This window comes from Leucoraja erinacea, chromosome 11 (assembly GCF_028641065.1).
Source record: "Leucoraja erinacea ecotype New England chromosome 11, Leri_hhj_1, whole genome shotgun sequence".
Taxonomy (NCBI): domain Eukaryota; kingdom Metazoa; phylum Chordata; class Chondrichthyes; order Rajiformes; family Rajidae; genus Leucoraja; species Leucoraja erinaceus.
Window position 1 is genome coordinate 6,745,072 of NC_073387.1, and position 14,852 is coordinate 6,759,923.

Consider the following 14,852-nt stretch of genomic DNA (forward strand, 5'->3'; position numbering starts at 1 on the left):
CATAACTATTTGTCTTTTAAAAGATGTCGAACTAAAATAAATTCTGTGCAAGTTTTAGAATTTGGATATGAAATGCAACATTACTCCAAGTTTCAATTGCCAATGCAAGCCTTGAATATGTATTGGGTATAGAGAGTGTCCCCTGATTATATAATGGTCCCATTCCTGAGAAATATCCATAAGCTGAATTTTAGTTGGAAATGAACTATTTCTTCCCAAATAGTAAAATCTTTAGCCTCAAAAATGCTTGAGGACTAATCTCCAAAGAGTAGACTTGAGAAGTTCAATGTAGGTTTTAGGGAGTTGTTATCAGCATGTAAACTCTGACAAATATTAGTCTGAATGCAGGCCATGTGGGAGGAGATAATCAGTGGGAAAACTATTGGGAGTGAAAGTGTGCGCCAACGAGAGTTAGCTCGGGGTATGTAACATTTGATCTTGGAGTTTGGATAAGGCATTAGCTGTTTCAATAGGTGGTATTGCATTGTTTCCTGGTGAAGAGATTACAGTTCAATACCTCAGAGCAGTCTAGGAGAATTTACATAAAGTCAGATATTTGTAAATCAGGCCTTCTGTAAACTTGGGGTGTCCTGTATACATTGTCCAGCGACCATCCTTGCAGGCTAGTCTGTCAGGGTTTCATTTCTGGTTAGTGAGTTTACTGATCTCACTAAATTAGTGTTGTATTTGGATGTAAATATTTTGTACTGAAAACTCACTTGGGTGTTGGGTGGGAAGGGATGAGTTGCGGAGCGAGCAGTCTTTGCGGAAGGCGGAAAGGGGTTGAGATGGGAAGATGTGACTAGTGGTGGGATCACATTGGAGGTGAAGAAAATGGTAGAGTATGATGTGTTATGATATATGTTATGATTTGTATATGTTGGAGTATGATGGGGTCTGAAGATGGTTTCTGATCCGAAACGTCACCTGTTCCTTTTCTCCAGAGATGCTGCCTGACCCGCTGAGTTACTCCAGCATTTTGTGTATATCTTTGGCATAACTAGCATCTGTAGTTCCTTCCTACAAATTACGTGTTGGATACAAAGGCTGGTAGGCTGAAAGGTGAGGACCAGGGAAACTCGATCCTTGTTCTCACTTGGAGGAGGGGTAGCAAGAGCAGGACTATGGGAAGGGGGGAAACCATGTTCATCAAAGAAAGATTCACCTCCTCTAAGCTCATCTACTGCATCCGGTGTTCACTCCTGTACATCGGAGAGACCAAGCATAGACCTCTGCTAACATACCCCACCCCCTGCTATTTTCCTTTCCCTGGCTTCACAATCCACAACTCTTCAAACCTGTCCCACACCTATTTTTATCTCTGGCCCTGTCAAAAACTCCCCCTTACCTATTACCTGCTATGTTTTGTTCTGCCTCTCCCCTTTCCAGCTTTCTTCTTCCCCTCCCTACAATCAGTCTGAAGAAGGATTTTGACCCGAAACGCAACCTATCCATGTTCTCCAGAGATGCTGCCTGACCCCCTGAGTAATTCCAGGATTTTGTCCTTTTGTGCATTAACTAACATCTGCAGTTCTTTGTTTCCGCACAACACAAGAAGTAGGTCACCCTGCTCCTCGAGCCTTCTGTGCGAGTTGCCCCATAGCCCACAATTTATTTTTCCATTATTTATCTGCATCCACCTTAAATATATTGAATCATCTGGCCTCCACCACCCTCGGGCAGTGAATTCTAGAGATTAACTATCCTCAGAAGAAATTTCTATGTACTTTAGTGGTCTGAGAAACTACTGGAGTTTTCAACAGATCTTTATTCAAAAGTTCAAGATGCAGCAGACAGGTTTACAGACACGTCTGCCCACAACGGTGGTCAGCGCTGAACTAACGTGCGTAAGTGAAAAACCGCGCGAAAACAACAGCCCCTCCCGAGTCACGTGACCGCGGCTTCCGAATGCCGGGTTCGATATCTGCATGCGCCCCCCCTCCCCCCCCAGAATCTGCGGTACGGAAACGCACGTGTAAACGGACGGTACGACTGGAACGCGTAGTCCGAGGTCGCGGGGCGAGCATAATATTTGGGACCGGTAAAACAGTACTGGAGGGACGCGAAAAACGCGAACGAGGTACGGGCGTAACAAAGGGGACCGGAGAAACGCGACCGGAGGTAACAAGTGTAGAGAGCGGCAAAACAACAGGTGGATGTCCTCTACGCCGTGGAGTAGCCACTGTCACTGGGCTATCCTCGTCAACGTGTGCAGGCTTTAGGCGGCTCACAGAGACGAACTCCTTACCACCCATGTCCAACGTGAACGTCGAGACACCAGTACTGAGCACCCTGTACGGACCCTCGTACACCCGCTGTAACGGCGAGCGATGAGCATCTCTACGGAGAAAAACATAAGCACAATCCCGTAACATAGTAGGAACATGTACTGAAGATGAACCATGCCGGGAAATTGGAACCGGGACCAAAGCGCACGCCCGCTCGCGAAGGTCCGCCAACAACTGTGAGGTGGAAACCTCCTGGTCCGGAGGGACAGGCAAGAAATCCCCGGGAACCTGCAAAACCGAGCGATAAACCAACTCGGCCAAGGAGGCTTTGAGGTCCTCCTTAGGCGTTGTCCTGATGACCCAAGGTAACTGGTCGACCCAATCAGGGCCGGTGAGTCTGGCTTTTATCGCCGACTTCAGGTGCCGATGGAACCGCTCAACCAACCCGTTGGACGGGTGATAAGCGGTAGTCTGGTGCAGCTTTGCGCCGTATAGCTGCGCCATACCACACCACAATGAAGACGTGAACTGGGCTCCCCTATCGGTGGCAATATGTGAGGGGACCCCGAAACGTGCGATTCACTGGGATCCATGGCCCTCGCGCATGCATATGCAGAGGTATCCGCCAACGGGATTGCCTCCGCCCACCTGGTAAACCTGTCTACGATAGTCAGTAAGTGGGTAGCCCCGCGCGAACAAGGCAAGGGACCTACCAAGTCTACATGGATGTGCAGGTGAGAGCTGTTTGGGCTGACACCCTAGGGTGGTCAAGCGTAGTGGCGTTGGCCAATGTGGTCTTTGCACTCTCAAACACCTTCTGTGCCTCCTTGGACCAGACCAGGTCCTTAGGCTTACTGGCCAGGCATTGAAACAACGGCCGCATAATGGCGGCCGCAGACGGGACGAATTGGTGGTAGAAGTTAACCATCCCGATAAACTCTTGCAGACCCTTGACCGATAGAGGCTTGGGGAAACGACGGATAGCGTCGACTTTCTCGGGCAGTGGCTGCACTCCATGAGAGGTGATGGAGCGCAATCCGAACTGGCACTTCTCAGGGTTGATCACCAACCATGTTTGCGCAGCCGTTCGAAAGGTAGGCGGAGGTGCCGGCGCTAGCAGGCGCCGCTACAGTACCTCAATTATAAATGACGGTCCCCATATTCTGTAATTCTATCTACTTGATTGTGACTCTCCCAACAAGTGGAAACGTGGAAGATTTAGCTACGAAACCTACTTATTGTCGTATCCAGTGATGTCTTGTTTGCATCAACATCTGAGTATAGGATGATGCTCTATTTGGTGCTCATTATCTGCTGCATTGAGAATGGTCATTTGATCAATGGAATCACTGCCTAACAGAGAACAGCAACAAGACGGGGGAGATAATGTACAATGTAATCCTAAGGAGAACAATAAATAATCTGTACACAATTTTAAATATTCTCTTTTCTGCTTTTTTATGATGTATGTAGTAGATTTTGGTTTACCATTGGATTGCGCTAAATAGTGATTAGATTAGGCAGACTCATTCTATTGAATTCATGGGAGAAAGCTGGCAATTAGATGGTGCCTTTTGCAACCCGTGGATACTCCCAAAGCATTGTAGTAATCTGATGTCCATTTTTTAAAAATATATGCAGATTTAATGACAAAAATAAACTTCCTTTTCAACATATTAGTGTTTCACAAGGAATTTCATGATACAATAGACAGGAGTAGGCCATTCGGCCCTCCGAGCCAGCACCGCCATTCAATGTGATCATGGCTGATCGTCCCCAATCAGTACCCCGTTCCTGCATTCTCCCCGTATCCCCTGACTCTGCTATTTTTAAGAGTCCTATCTCGCTCTCTCTTGAAAGCATCCAGAGAATCTGCCTCCACCACCCTCTGAGGCAGAGAATTCCACAGACCCACCACTCTCGGTGAGAAAAAGTGTTTCCTTGTTTCTGTTCTAAATGGCTTACTACTTATTCTTAAACTGTGGCCCCTGGTTCTGGACTCCCCCAACATCAGGAACATGTTTCCTGCCTCTAGCGTGTCCAAGCCCTTAACAATCTTATATGTTTCAATGAGATGCCCTCTCATTCTTCTAAACTCCAGAGTGTACAAGCCCAGCTACTCCATTCTCTCAGCATATGACAGTCCCGCCATCCCGGGAATTGACCTTGTAAACCTACGCTGCACTACCTCAATAGCAAGAATGTCCTTCCTCACATGGACCAAAACTGCACACAATACTCCAGGTGTGGTCTCACTAGGGCTCTGTACAACTGCAGAAGGATCTCTTTGCTCCTATATTCGGTTCCTCGTGCTTTTAAGGCCAACAGGCTCTATTTGTCTGTGAGTTTTGCTGCCCTTTGGATTAACCTGGTTGCCTAAATTTTGCACGATGAAAACATTTTTTTAATCACTCAAAACTGTTTAAACAGAAAAGTTCCTGTTTCTAAGATTAATATTTAGACTTGGCTGAGAAATTAAATGGAGTGTGGAGATTTAATTATTCAATGATAAACATATCAGATTTGTTTAAGATTTTTTAAGATTCTGTTTGCTTTGTTCTCATCACTTCATCTCTGTCACATTCTCATTTCTTTTATTGTCATGATGATTGGTAATATTATATGATTAATATTTGAGCAATAAAGTCACCAGTGCATAAAGTTCACCACCCATTCGGTTTTAACTGGAAATATTATTTATTTAAAACCCACATTTTACAATCTGAAAAATCATTAAACTCACCAATTCATATAGATCGATGCTTCCCTGGAGCTTTTAACACTTATTGGATGATAGGAATTGTTTAGAAATAAAAAACAAGTGTTATATTGAAGATAGACACAAAAAGCTGGAGTAACTCAGTGGGACAGGTGCCATTTCTGGGGAGGAATGGGTGACGTTTCTGGTCGAGATCCTTCCTGTAGCGCCTGGACCCTTGATTCAGAGACTATCTTAAATACCACCATTGCTTTAGTGGTATTTAAATTCATGTCAAACACTCGGTATGAAACTACTGGAATGGTTCTGTAATGTTCTTAAGGCAGGAAATTGATTGACCTTACTTGGCCTGGCCTTTATGCCTCTAGATCCATAATGTGGCTGCCTCTTATTGACTTTAAAGCACCATAGCAAACAACTTGGTTCAAGAGGCAATTAAGAAGGGATAAGATAATAAATGCTGGCATTGCCACTGATGACTATATCCCATGAATAAATAAACATAAGCATGTTGGTAGATTTTGTTAATCAATGTGACTGAAGATTATTTTTGAGGGAAGAGCAACTAAATTTAAATTTGGATGTACAGTATAAGATATCTTCCAAAGAACCATGTCATTCCAGCCCCTTTTTTTAATGGCTATTTTTTTTAGTTTTTGCAATTATTGGTTGGAAACACTCTTGGTTATTACTTGCTCTCTGTGTATGAGTCAAAAGTCTGTAGTTCACAGGTTGCTATTGGTTGAAAGTTAGCATTGGGCACAGAGAGAGCAGTGTTACAACGTGGAAACAGACCCTTTGGCTCAAGTCATACAAGCTGAACATGCTAGCCATCTAAGCTAGTCCAATTTTCTTCCATTAGATACATATCCCTCAAAACCTTTTCTGTTCACATACCTGCCCAAATGTCCTTTAAATGTGATCATACTTGCCTCAACTGCCTTCATTGACAGCACGTTGCATGTATACACAACTCTCCATGTGGAAAAGGTTGCCCCTCAGATCCCTTTAATTCTTTTCCCTCTCATTTTAAAGCTTTGCCTTCTAATTTTGATGCCCCTTCCCAAGAAAAAAGACTGTGTGGATTTGCCTTCTGTGTCTCACATGGTTATATACACCTCTAAGGTCACCCACCCCTCATAACCTAAACTCTAAGGAATATATATTGATTATAGATGCCAGTCAATATTAAGGAAGTTGCAATCTTGCACTGATGCTATCCTATTATTCTTATATTATAGTTATCTGCAATCCCCATAAACATCCACTCCACTAAATCCTGTTAACTATTTTAAGGGAGGGGGGAGGGGTTGGTCTATGAAACACCCAGACCAAAAGACACTTCAAAAAGACAAATAATGCATATTTTACCATGGATAAAAATATCAGACTAGAAACGTACATTTTTTTAAACAAAAAAACAACCCTTTATGCAGTATATGATGCACTGCATGTACTTCATGGTGTACCGTTGAACTCAAATAACTGAGCCAACAGCCCCAACGTGAACATTTTCGATTACCAGAGTAATCGGGGACCTGAGCCACAAAGGCGCACTGTGAAGAGGTGACCGTTCAGTTCAATTCATTTTATTGATATGAGGAACAAATTCCTTTATAAAAAAATAAAAATAAAAAATAAAAAATAAATTAAAAAAAAAATCTAGTTAGTACATTGATGGATTGGTTGATGACAACAAAACTTTTATTTGCCTTGCAGGTGGGACAGGTGAACAACTTGGTGGGTTTGCAGACTTTGCCTCCGCAAATACAACACAGAGTAACTTCCCTTTGACACCAGGTACATTATTGCTATCATGAGCTCGTTAGCACTTGCAGGCTGTGTTTATATATTCATAACATGTTTTTTATGTACTAATCGTTTTCCGTATATCAGAGGTGCAAAATCCCATACATATCTGAAATGATCTTGTATTAATGTAATCAAGCATCAGCCTAGTCAGAGGCTTCTGGCTCAAAAAAACCAACATAACAGATTGTTGAAGACCATCAAGGTTGACAAGAAACTGCTGTTCGGGGAAAGACAAAAAAAATCCTGTCTTTCGTTTTCCAAGGTTCATATCGTTTTAGGCAAAATTGTTCTAAAATGATAATTAGCCAAGATTACTGGTAAATCACTGGTACTGCAGCAGGGCCTTGAGTGCTGAAGAATGTAGCACAGGATGTAAAAAGGTGGAAGCTTTTAGCAGCTTTTAATAATAAATGCCACGTTAATTGATTTTCATCTCTTTATGCTTGGGTCTTATTCGTATGTCTTGAGGTCGTTTGACATGTTTCAACATCAAATAGTTGTTACATTTCAGAGCTTCACAAGACATCACCTTTCTCCCAATTTATCAGGTATTCTAGTGGTATTTTAAGCGCCAACATTTACAAAACAATGTTTTAATTGAGAAACGAAATTTGTTATGCAGTGAAAGTGTGACATACAAAACAGATTAATTTATTGATGTGATGTAAACCTCTGGGCTGCCAGCCAATATGGTTTAACACTCAATTCAACAGTGCCTTAGTTCTGTGTCTCATTGTATTTGTAATGCTCCCCTTGACCTTGGTTTGAATGATAAAAATATAACCTGTTACATATTTTTCAAGTCTACAGTTTACATATGTATTGTGGATGTTATTGGCATTAAGAAAAAGCAAATCTCTGTCATTCATTTAATGATGCCATCAAATATATCGGGGCTCTGGATTACGGAATGCCTGACAAAAGCAAAATCTCCCATCATTTTTAACGTATTTTTTGAGACGGTAGAAAAAATACTATGCTTCCTGATATTAATAATTGGGTATTGTGCATGTTCCATAGTTTAATTATTTGTATTTTTAGAGTGAACATAGATGTTCATTGAAATGAAAGAATAATGAGAAATGTATGCAGAACGATACTATATACCTATAGAAAATGGACATTTCTAACATGAAAATAAACTGGCTTACAGACTGTGCTATCATCTTCTAAACTCTACCCTTCCACGGCACTCTCCACAAACAATGTTGATCTCCGAACTGTGTTTACTTAACACAAGATATTATGCCATTAAAACATTTCTATATTGGCACCAAGAAATAAATAAATTGTTCGTTATTGAATTTTGGAATATCTTCATATTCACAAGCTTAGTTGTTTGCAATCTAGGCGTTGTTTGCCCCTGGATTAAGGTTTCAACCAGCTATCCAGTCCCCCTTCAAGTCTACCTTTCCCACTTTCATAACAACAATTGCTGACTTTCTGTTACCACCTGGAACGCTCGTAAATATTTTAATGTAATGGACTTGTCTATCCCAGTGTTTTTCTGGTTGGACATCTACGTTTTGCTCAATGAAAACTTGTGTTAACCCAAAGCCCACCATGTTGTTCATTCACTCTTTACTGTTTCAATTACCATTGGTTCACAGTCCATTGCCTCAGTTTCAAAATCATCATTGTGTTAAAATTGTCAAAGTTGCGGTGTGTCAAATTTATCCTCATTTTCAAATTCAGTTTTTTTATGTGAAGGGATTTAATCCCATATGTTTTTGTGTACCCTCCAAGTCTAGCATTTTGCACATTCCCATGTTTTTTAAATTGAATCACAGTAGTGTCTGTGCCTGTAATTGACGTGGCACCCAAAGCTCCGGAATTTATTACCAAAACATCACCTTGTATTGGGTCAGGACTAATGCAGAATCTCAACTGAAAGTTGGCATTTTATTTCCCTCAGATGTTATTCATCCTCCTGAGTTCCTTCAGCAAATTGTTTTTTCTCACGTAACTTTAATGGTGCAATAGTAAATAGTTGCACCCCCAGCTGAGTTCCTTGCAAGCACACTAGCTTGATTCTCACATTTTGTGTCCCTTACTTCTTTATTCCTACTCTCCTGCTCGTGCTCTGTGTCAGGCAGCAATTTGCTTTCAGTTGCATAAAGGGCCTGTCCCACTTGGGTGTCATTTGCGTGTCACGCAGATGGCGCGCGAAGATTTTGCACATCCCAAAATCCTGGGGCACGTCACCGCCTACGTCACCACGCACCATGCACGCACCATGCGCGCATCACGTGTGCGTCACGGCGCGCACGTCTTACGTCGTGACGCGTAAATTATGTAGCGTAAATGACGCCCAAGTGGTATAGGCCCTTAAGTTTCCACTATAACTAACAGTTTCTAAAGTAAACCCATGCAAAATGCCACCTTGAGGACAAACAAATAATATCAATTGACAATTCCCAGTACACCATTTCTTGGGCACTTCCAAAAAAATGCTACATCGCAATTGCATAAATACATGCTGACTCTCCTTAATCAGCTGAAAACATTTAAGACCTGTAATTGTAGTCTTGAATAATTTCCCAACATTAGATATTAAACTAGTTGACCTGTAATTTCCTGTTTTTTTTAATCATCTTTATACTTTACATAAAAAGCAGTGATATGCACAATTTTCTAATTTAAAGTGTGGTTCTAGAAACGTGAGCTTTGAGGATACTTACAGATTTCTTACTAGTTTTCTTTAAAATACCTGCATTGGAACCCTGCCCCCTCCCTCCCCCCCAGCTTTTTTGTTACTCAATCATGCCTTTATACTTTGTATTTTTATTTTCACCATCTGACCTCTGGATATTTTAAGTTTAAGTAAAAGTGCTTAATGTAAAAGTTGATAATGCTACCTTTTAAGTACCTTGAGATCAGTTTGATACAGCATCTCTTGAAAACATTCCTTCTCTCCATACGTTGAGGTATAGATATTTAATGCCACAAAATCTGCTGGAGTAACTCAGTGATTGAACAACATGGGCATGAGTCATTTAGCTTCTAAATGGAGAGAATACAACACTATTTCATTGACCCCAAAATGAAAATCCCAACCCAACCATGGGCAAAATAATAAAATGCCAAACAGGACACACATGTAACAATGCTGAACACTAATTGTTTATGAATGTGATTCATGGGCCTTGAGGCATTTGCAGAAAAACAGGTCGAAGATTTGGTTGCACATAAATTAGACATCCAAATACATAGGCTGTATGTATTAATAGCAGGCAAATCCTCCTGATAATGCAGTGGCCAGACCAACCTGGGCAAACCCAGATATGATTAGTTATTCAGAACCTATGTGTGCCTTTTTGAGGTTGGCTAACCAGGCAGTTTGCTGCACCTATGAAGGTTACATGCCTTTCTGTGGATACATTCAACCAAAACCTCAACTGTTCTCTTGGATGCTTGTATAAGATTCCATGCTTCTATTAATAAAATAAGATATTCCTGGTGTCCTCGTAAAAAATCTTTGTGTGTACATTGGCGCCCAATTCCTGCACTTTCACGTTTAAAGTTTTTTTCATTCATTTTTAACAAAAATATATTCACTTCATTTTTAAATGACTGTTGTAAAATCTCTTAAAGCTTTGACAGTTGACATGGCCTTTGGGGATGTTTTGAGGGTTGAGCCTCCTTTCTGGTTTTAGGGGCATTGCTGCCACTCAAGCCACACAGGATACACGATCCCATCCAATCTGGATAAACAATGGTGTGGGGGTGAGATGGGGCCCATTTAAAAAAAATGTATTGTGAAGTCATGCTTCATGGTGTTGTAAACTTGACATTTATATTTTGATCTGACTCTGGAAAGTGGCAATCTGATGCATCTCCTCTCCCAGGAGATACTTTTGCAAAGCTTGGAGTACAAGTCCATTATAATGTCACCCAAATTCCTGAAAGCTGCTCCAGGGACTTTCTCATTTTAGATGTAAGTAAAACTAATGTAGACATTTTTGATGGTTTGAGAACATCAGCTCCCACTGTGCTCTTCAAAGCAATTATGAAACAACTTAGCGAATAAGCACTTTTCTGGTCACAGGAATGCAAGGAGTAGCATTGTGTGCTATGAGTTAAAAGCTAAAGTGCCCTCCGTACTGTTTGGGACAAAGACCCATCTTTTATTTATTTGCGTCTGTACTCCACAATTTGCGATTGGTAATAGTGCACCTTGCGGTTAAAGTGCACCTTGTCAGATTTTAATAAAGGCGATTTTTATACATTTCTGTTTTGCCATGTAGAAATTACAGCAGTGTTTATACATAGTCCCCCCATTTCAGGGCACCATAATGTTTGGGACACAGCAATGTCATGTAAATGAAAGTAGTCATGTTTAGTATTTTGTTGCATATCCTTTGCATGCAATGACTGCTTGAAGTCTACGATTCATGGACATCACTGGTTGCTGGGTGTCTTCTCTGGTGATGCTCTGCCAGGCCTGTATTGCAGCCATCTTCATCCTGTGCTTGTTTTAGGGGTTAGTCCCCTTCAATTTTCTCTTCGGCATATGAAAGGCATGCCCAATTGGGTTCATATCGGGTGATTGACTTGGCCGCTCAAGAATTGACCAATTTTTAGCTTTGAAAAACTCCTTTGTTGCTTTAGCACTATGTTTGGGATCATTATCTTGCTGTGGAATGAACCACCGGCCAATGAGTTTTGAGGCTTTTGTTTGAACTTGAGCAGATAGGATGTGCCTATACACTTCAGAATTCATTTTGCTACTATCATCAGCAGTTGTATCATCAATGAAGATAAGTGTACCAGTACTCTGATATGTTAATCTTCGTCTCATCTGTCCACAACCTTTTTCCAGAACTATGGTTGCTGTTTTAAGTACTTCTTGGCAAACTGTAACCTGGCCATCCTATTTTTGCAGCTAACCAGTAGTTTGCATCTTACAGTGTAGCCTCTGTGTTTCTATTCATGAAGTCTTCTGTGGACAGTGGTCATCGACAAATCCACACCCGACTCCTGAAGAGTGTTTCTGATCTATCGGACAGGTGTTTGGGGATTTTTCTTTATTATAGGGATAATTCTTTTGTCATCAGCTATGGATGATCTTCCTTGGCCTGCCAGTCCCTTTGCGATTAGTAAGCTCACCAGTGCTCTCTTTCTTCTTAATGATGTTCCAAAGAGTTGATTTTGGTAAGCCTAAGGTTTGGCTGATACCTCTAACAGTTTTATTCTTGTTTCTCAGTCCCATGATGGCTTCTTTGACTTTCATTGGTCCTCATGTTGATAAACAGCAATAACAATTTCCAAAGGTGATGGAAAGACTAGAGGAATGACTAGGTGCTGAGAGCTCTTTTATACCTGCATTAAGAAGGCAATTAAACACACCTGAGCAATTACAAATGCCTGGGAAGCCATGTGTCCCAAACATTATGGTGCCCTGCAATGGGGGGAACGACTATGTATGAACATAGCTGTAATTACTACATGGTGAAACATGGTATAAAAATGGCCTTTAATAAAATCTGACAATGTGCACTTTAACCATATGTGATTTTTCTATTACAAATCGCAAATTGTGGAGTACCAAGGCAAATAAATAAATGATGGGTCTTTGTCCCAAACATTATGGATGGCACTGTATATTCTCTAAACACTAGCAGAGTACACTGGCTGCATCTTTGGTTATGCTGTTGATTTGTTTTAGCATGGTGCCCATTGTGAAAGTAACTTAATATTACTAATGATGTACACTTTGTTAGTAATTTGAATATAAGAGTATGAATGGAAATTACTAATTCACACTAACATACTAACACTAAGCGTATTCTGTTGTTCAGATTTCAGAGCTTGTAGTATGTTCGACATTTCTAGAATGCGATAATCTTTCAAACTTGGTCACAACATCGAAAAACCATGTGAGAACAAAGTGGCCATATAGTATAAAGAATTGTTCGTAGCAATAAATTGAATATGTTTTAATATTAATGGAAGAATATTGTAGTGGATGTTGGAAGAATTTATTATGTTTTGTATCAATGGAAGTAGAAAAATTGACCCTAGATTACGAACTGATTTGAAGAAATATCTTTAGCAGGTGGTTTTAGAAGAAATTCCTTGTATGTGTGCATATTTGGCCAATAAACGTATTCATTCATTCATTCAGTGAGTCACTCCCACATACACACAAACATGGACACCTGCTTCATTTAAGAACGCTCCCACCTGTAAGAGTTATTTTTGGATCATAAATGTAACTCAGTGTCTGTCTATTTTCTCATGTGGATTTTGTGGCGACATCTGGTGGTCAAGCCACTTATTGCGAGAACCCTCGTCAGGAGAGCTGGGCCTATCACGTGACAGAGTTTTGGCAGGAGTTGGTGATGAGAAAGTCGTCAATCAACTGGTGTGCCCTATAACAATGGCAGGAACTTTAATTACTCAAGTCTTTACTAAACGTGCGAGTGTGCAAAATGTATTTGTTAATAAACACACTGTTTTGTTCAGATGGGACTAAGGGGAAAAAGTTGTTCGGCACGGACTTGTAGGGCCGAGATGGCCTGTTTCCGTGCTGTAATTGTTATATGGTTATATGGTTTAGATCTCTACCGTAGTGACCCCGACGATCCAAAACAATTTATTTTGAATTTTTATCATGGACGCAGCCGACAACCCAGCCCAGCAAAATGAAGGAACCGAGAACCCAGCCCAAGCAGAATGCAGTTTCCATTAAACTGCCCGTTTTTAGGACATCACAGCAACACGTGTGGTTCAAGCAGGCTTAAGCCCAATTGTACATTCAGCACATTATGGCCGACGCGACTAAATACTACTACGTGGTTGGTGCGCTGAACCAGGACGCGCCGCCTGTCGCCTCATCCATTACTGCTGCCGGCAAATACGATGGCCTCAAAGTGCTCCTCTTGTGCACTTTAGGGCTCAGCCACTGCAACCGGGCCGCTAGGCTCCTACACATGGATGATTGCAAGCTGTCCGTGCTGATGAGCAAGATGCTTGCCTTGATGGAAGGCCATCAGCCTTGCCTCCTATTCGAGCAGGCTTTCCTAGAGCAGATGCCCGATGACATCCGCCTGCTCCTCACAAGTGATGATTTTGTTGCTCCCCAGCAGCTGGATGACCATGCGGACGAGCTGTGGCAGGCCAAGCAGCAGGGTTGGTCGGGTGTCGGCGGTGCCTCTGTGGGTCCAGCGGCCGGTTCCATCCCCCACCGAGGGCACAGCAGTGAAGCTGGTCACGAGTGACGCCGGTAAAGGTAGGTGGTGCTACTACCACCAGCGCTGGGGTTCCAAGGTCCATCGATGCCGACCATCCTGCATGCATCCGGGAAACGCCTCGGCTGGCCGCCAGTAGTGGCTGCCGCAGTCGGCCATAAGCATCGCCTCCACGTCTGGGACTGACATTCGGGGCGACATTTCCTCGTCGTCACGGGGTGGATTTGCCGCCATCGGGAGTCGACATTCGTTCCGGTAAGCAGGGACCTTCTCTGACCGCCTTCAATAGCAGATCCATCAGGACGTATGGTGTCTGCACAGTCCCTCTCATTTTCGGCTCCTGTCATTTCACCTGGACTTTCAGTATTGCCGCGTCTCCCAACCGTTGCTGGGCGCCGCTTACCGCTGGGCACACTCCCTGCAGATCGAGGTGAAGGGATAGTGTCTCGTCCATTCTGCGACTCTTGAATCGATCTCCTTGCTGCCTTAGCTGCACCACGCCTCGACTCGGTGTCTTCCGCTGTATTTGTTTTTATGTGTACGCTCAGATTTTTGCAGAATTCCCCGACATCCTAACCCCCAGTTTCAATCGGCCAGCCCCAAACATGGGGCGATGCACCATATTCCCACCACTGGACCGCCACTCCACGCACGAGCATGCAGGCTTCCCCCACCCAATAAGCTCCAACTTGCCATGGACGAGTTCCGCCAGATGGAGCTAATGGGTATTGTGCATCGCTCAGATAGCCCGTGGGCATCTCCACTTCACATGGTCTCCGGAGGCCCTGTGGGGACTACCGCCGTCTCATTAACGCCATGACAGCCGACCGCGGTTCCTCACATCCAGGACTTCACAGTCCATCTGGACGCCGCCAAGTTTCTTGTTTTGATATCGACCAG

The 14,852-nt window shown here is 42.5% G+C and overlaps 1 protein-coding gene across 1 annotated transcript in view; it reads left to right on the forward strand.

The window, feature by feature from the left end:
* LOC129701429 (clathrin interactor 1-like) overlaps positions 1-14,852 on the forward strand; it is a 157,996-nt gene that overhangs the window by 126,089 nt on the left and 17,055 nt on the right. Inside the window, 1 exon segment of the mRNA XM_055642602.1 lies at positions 6,667-6,747. Coding sequence (XP_055498577.1) covers positions 6,667-6,747 — 81 coding nt within the window.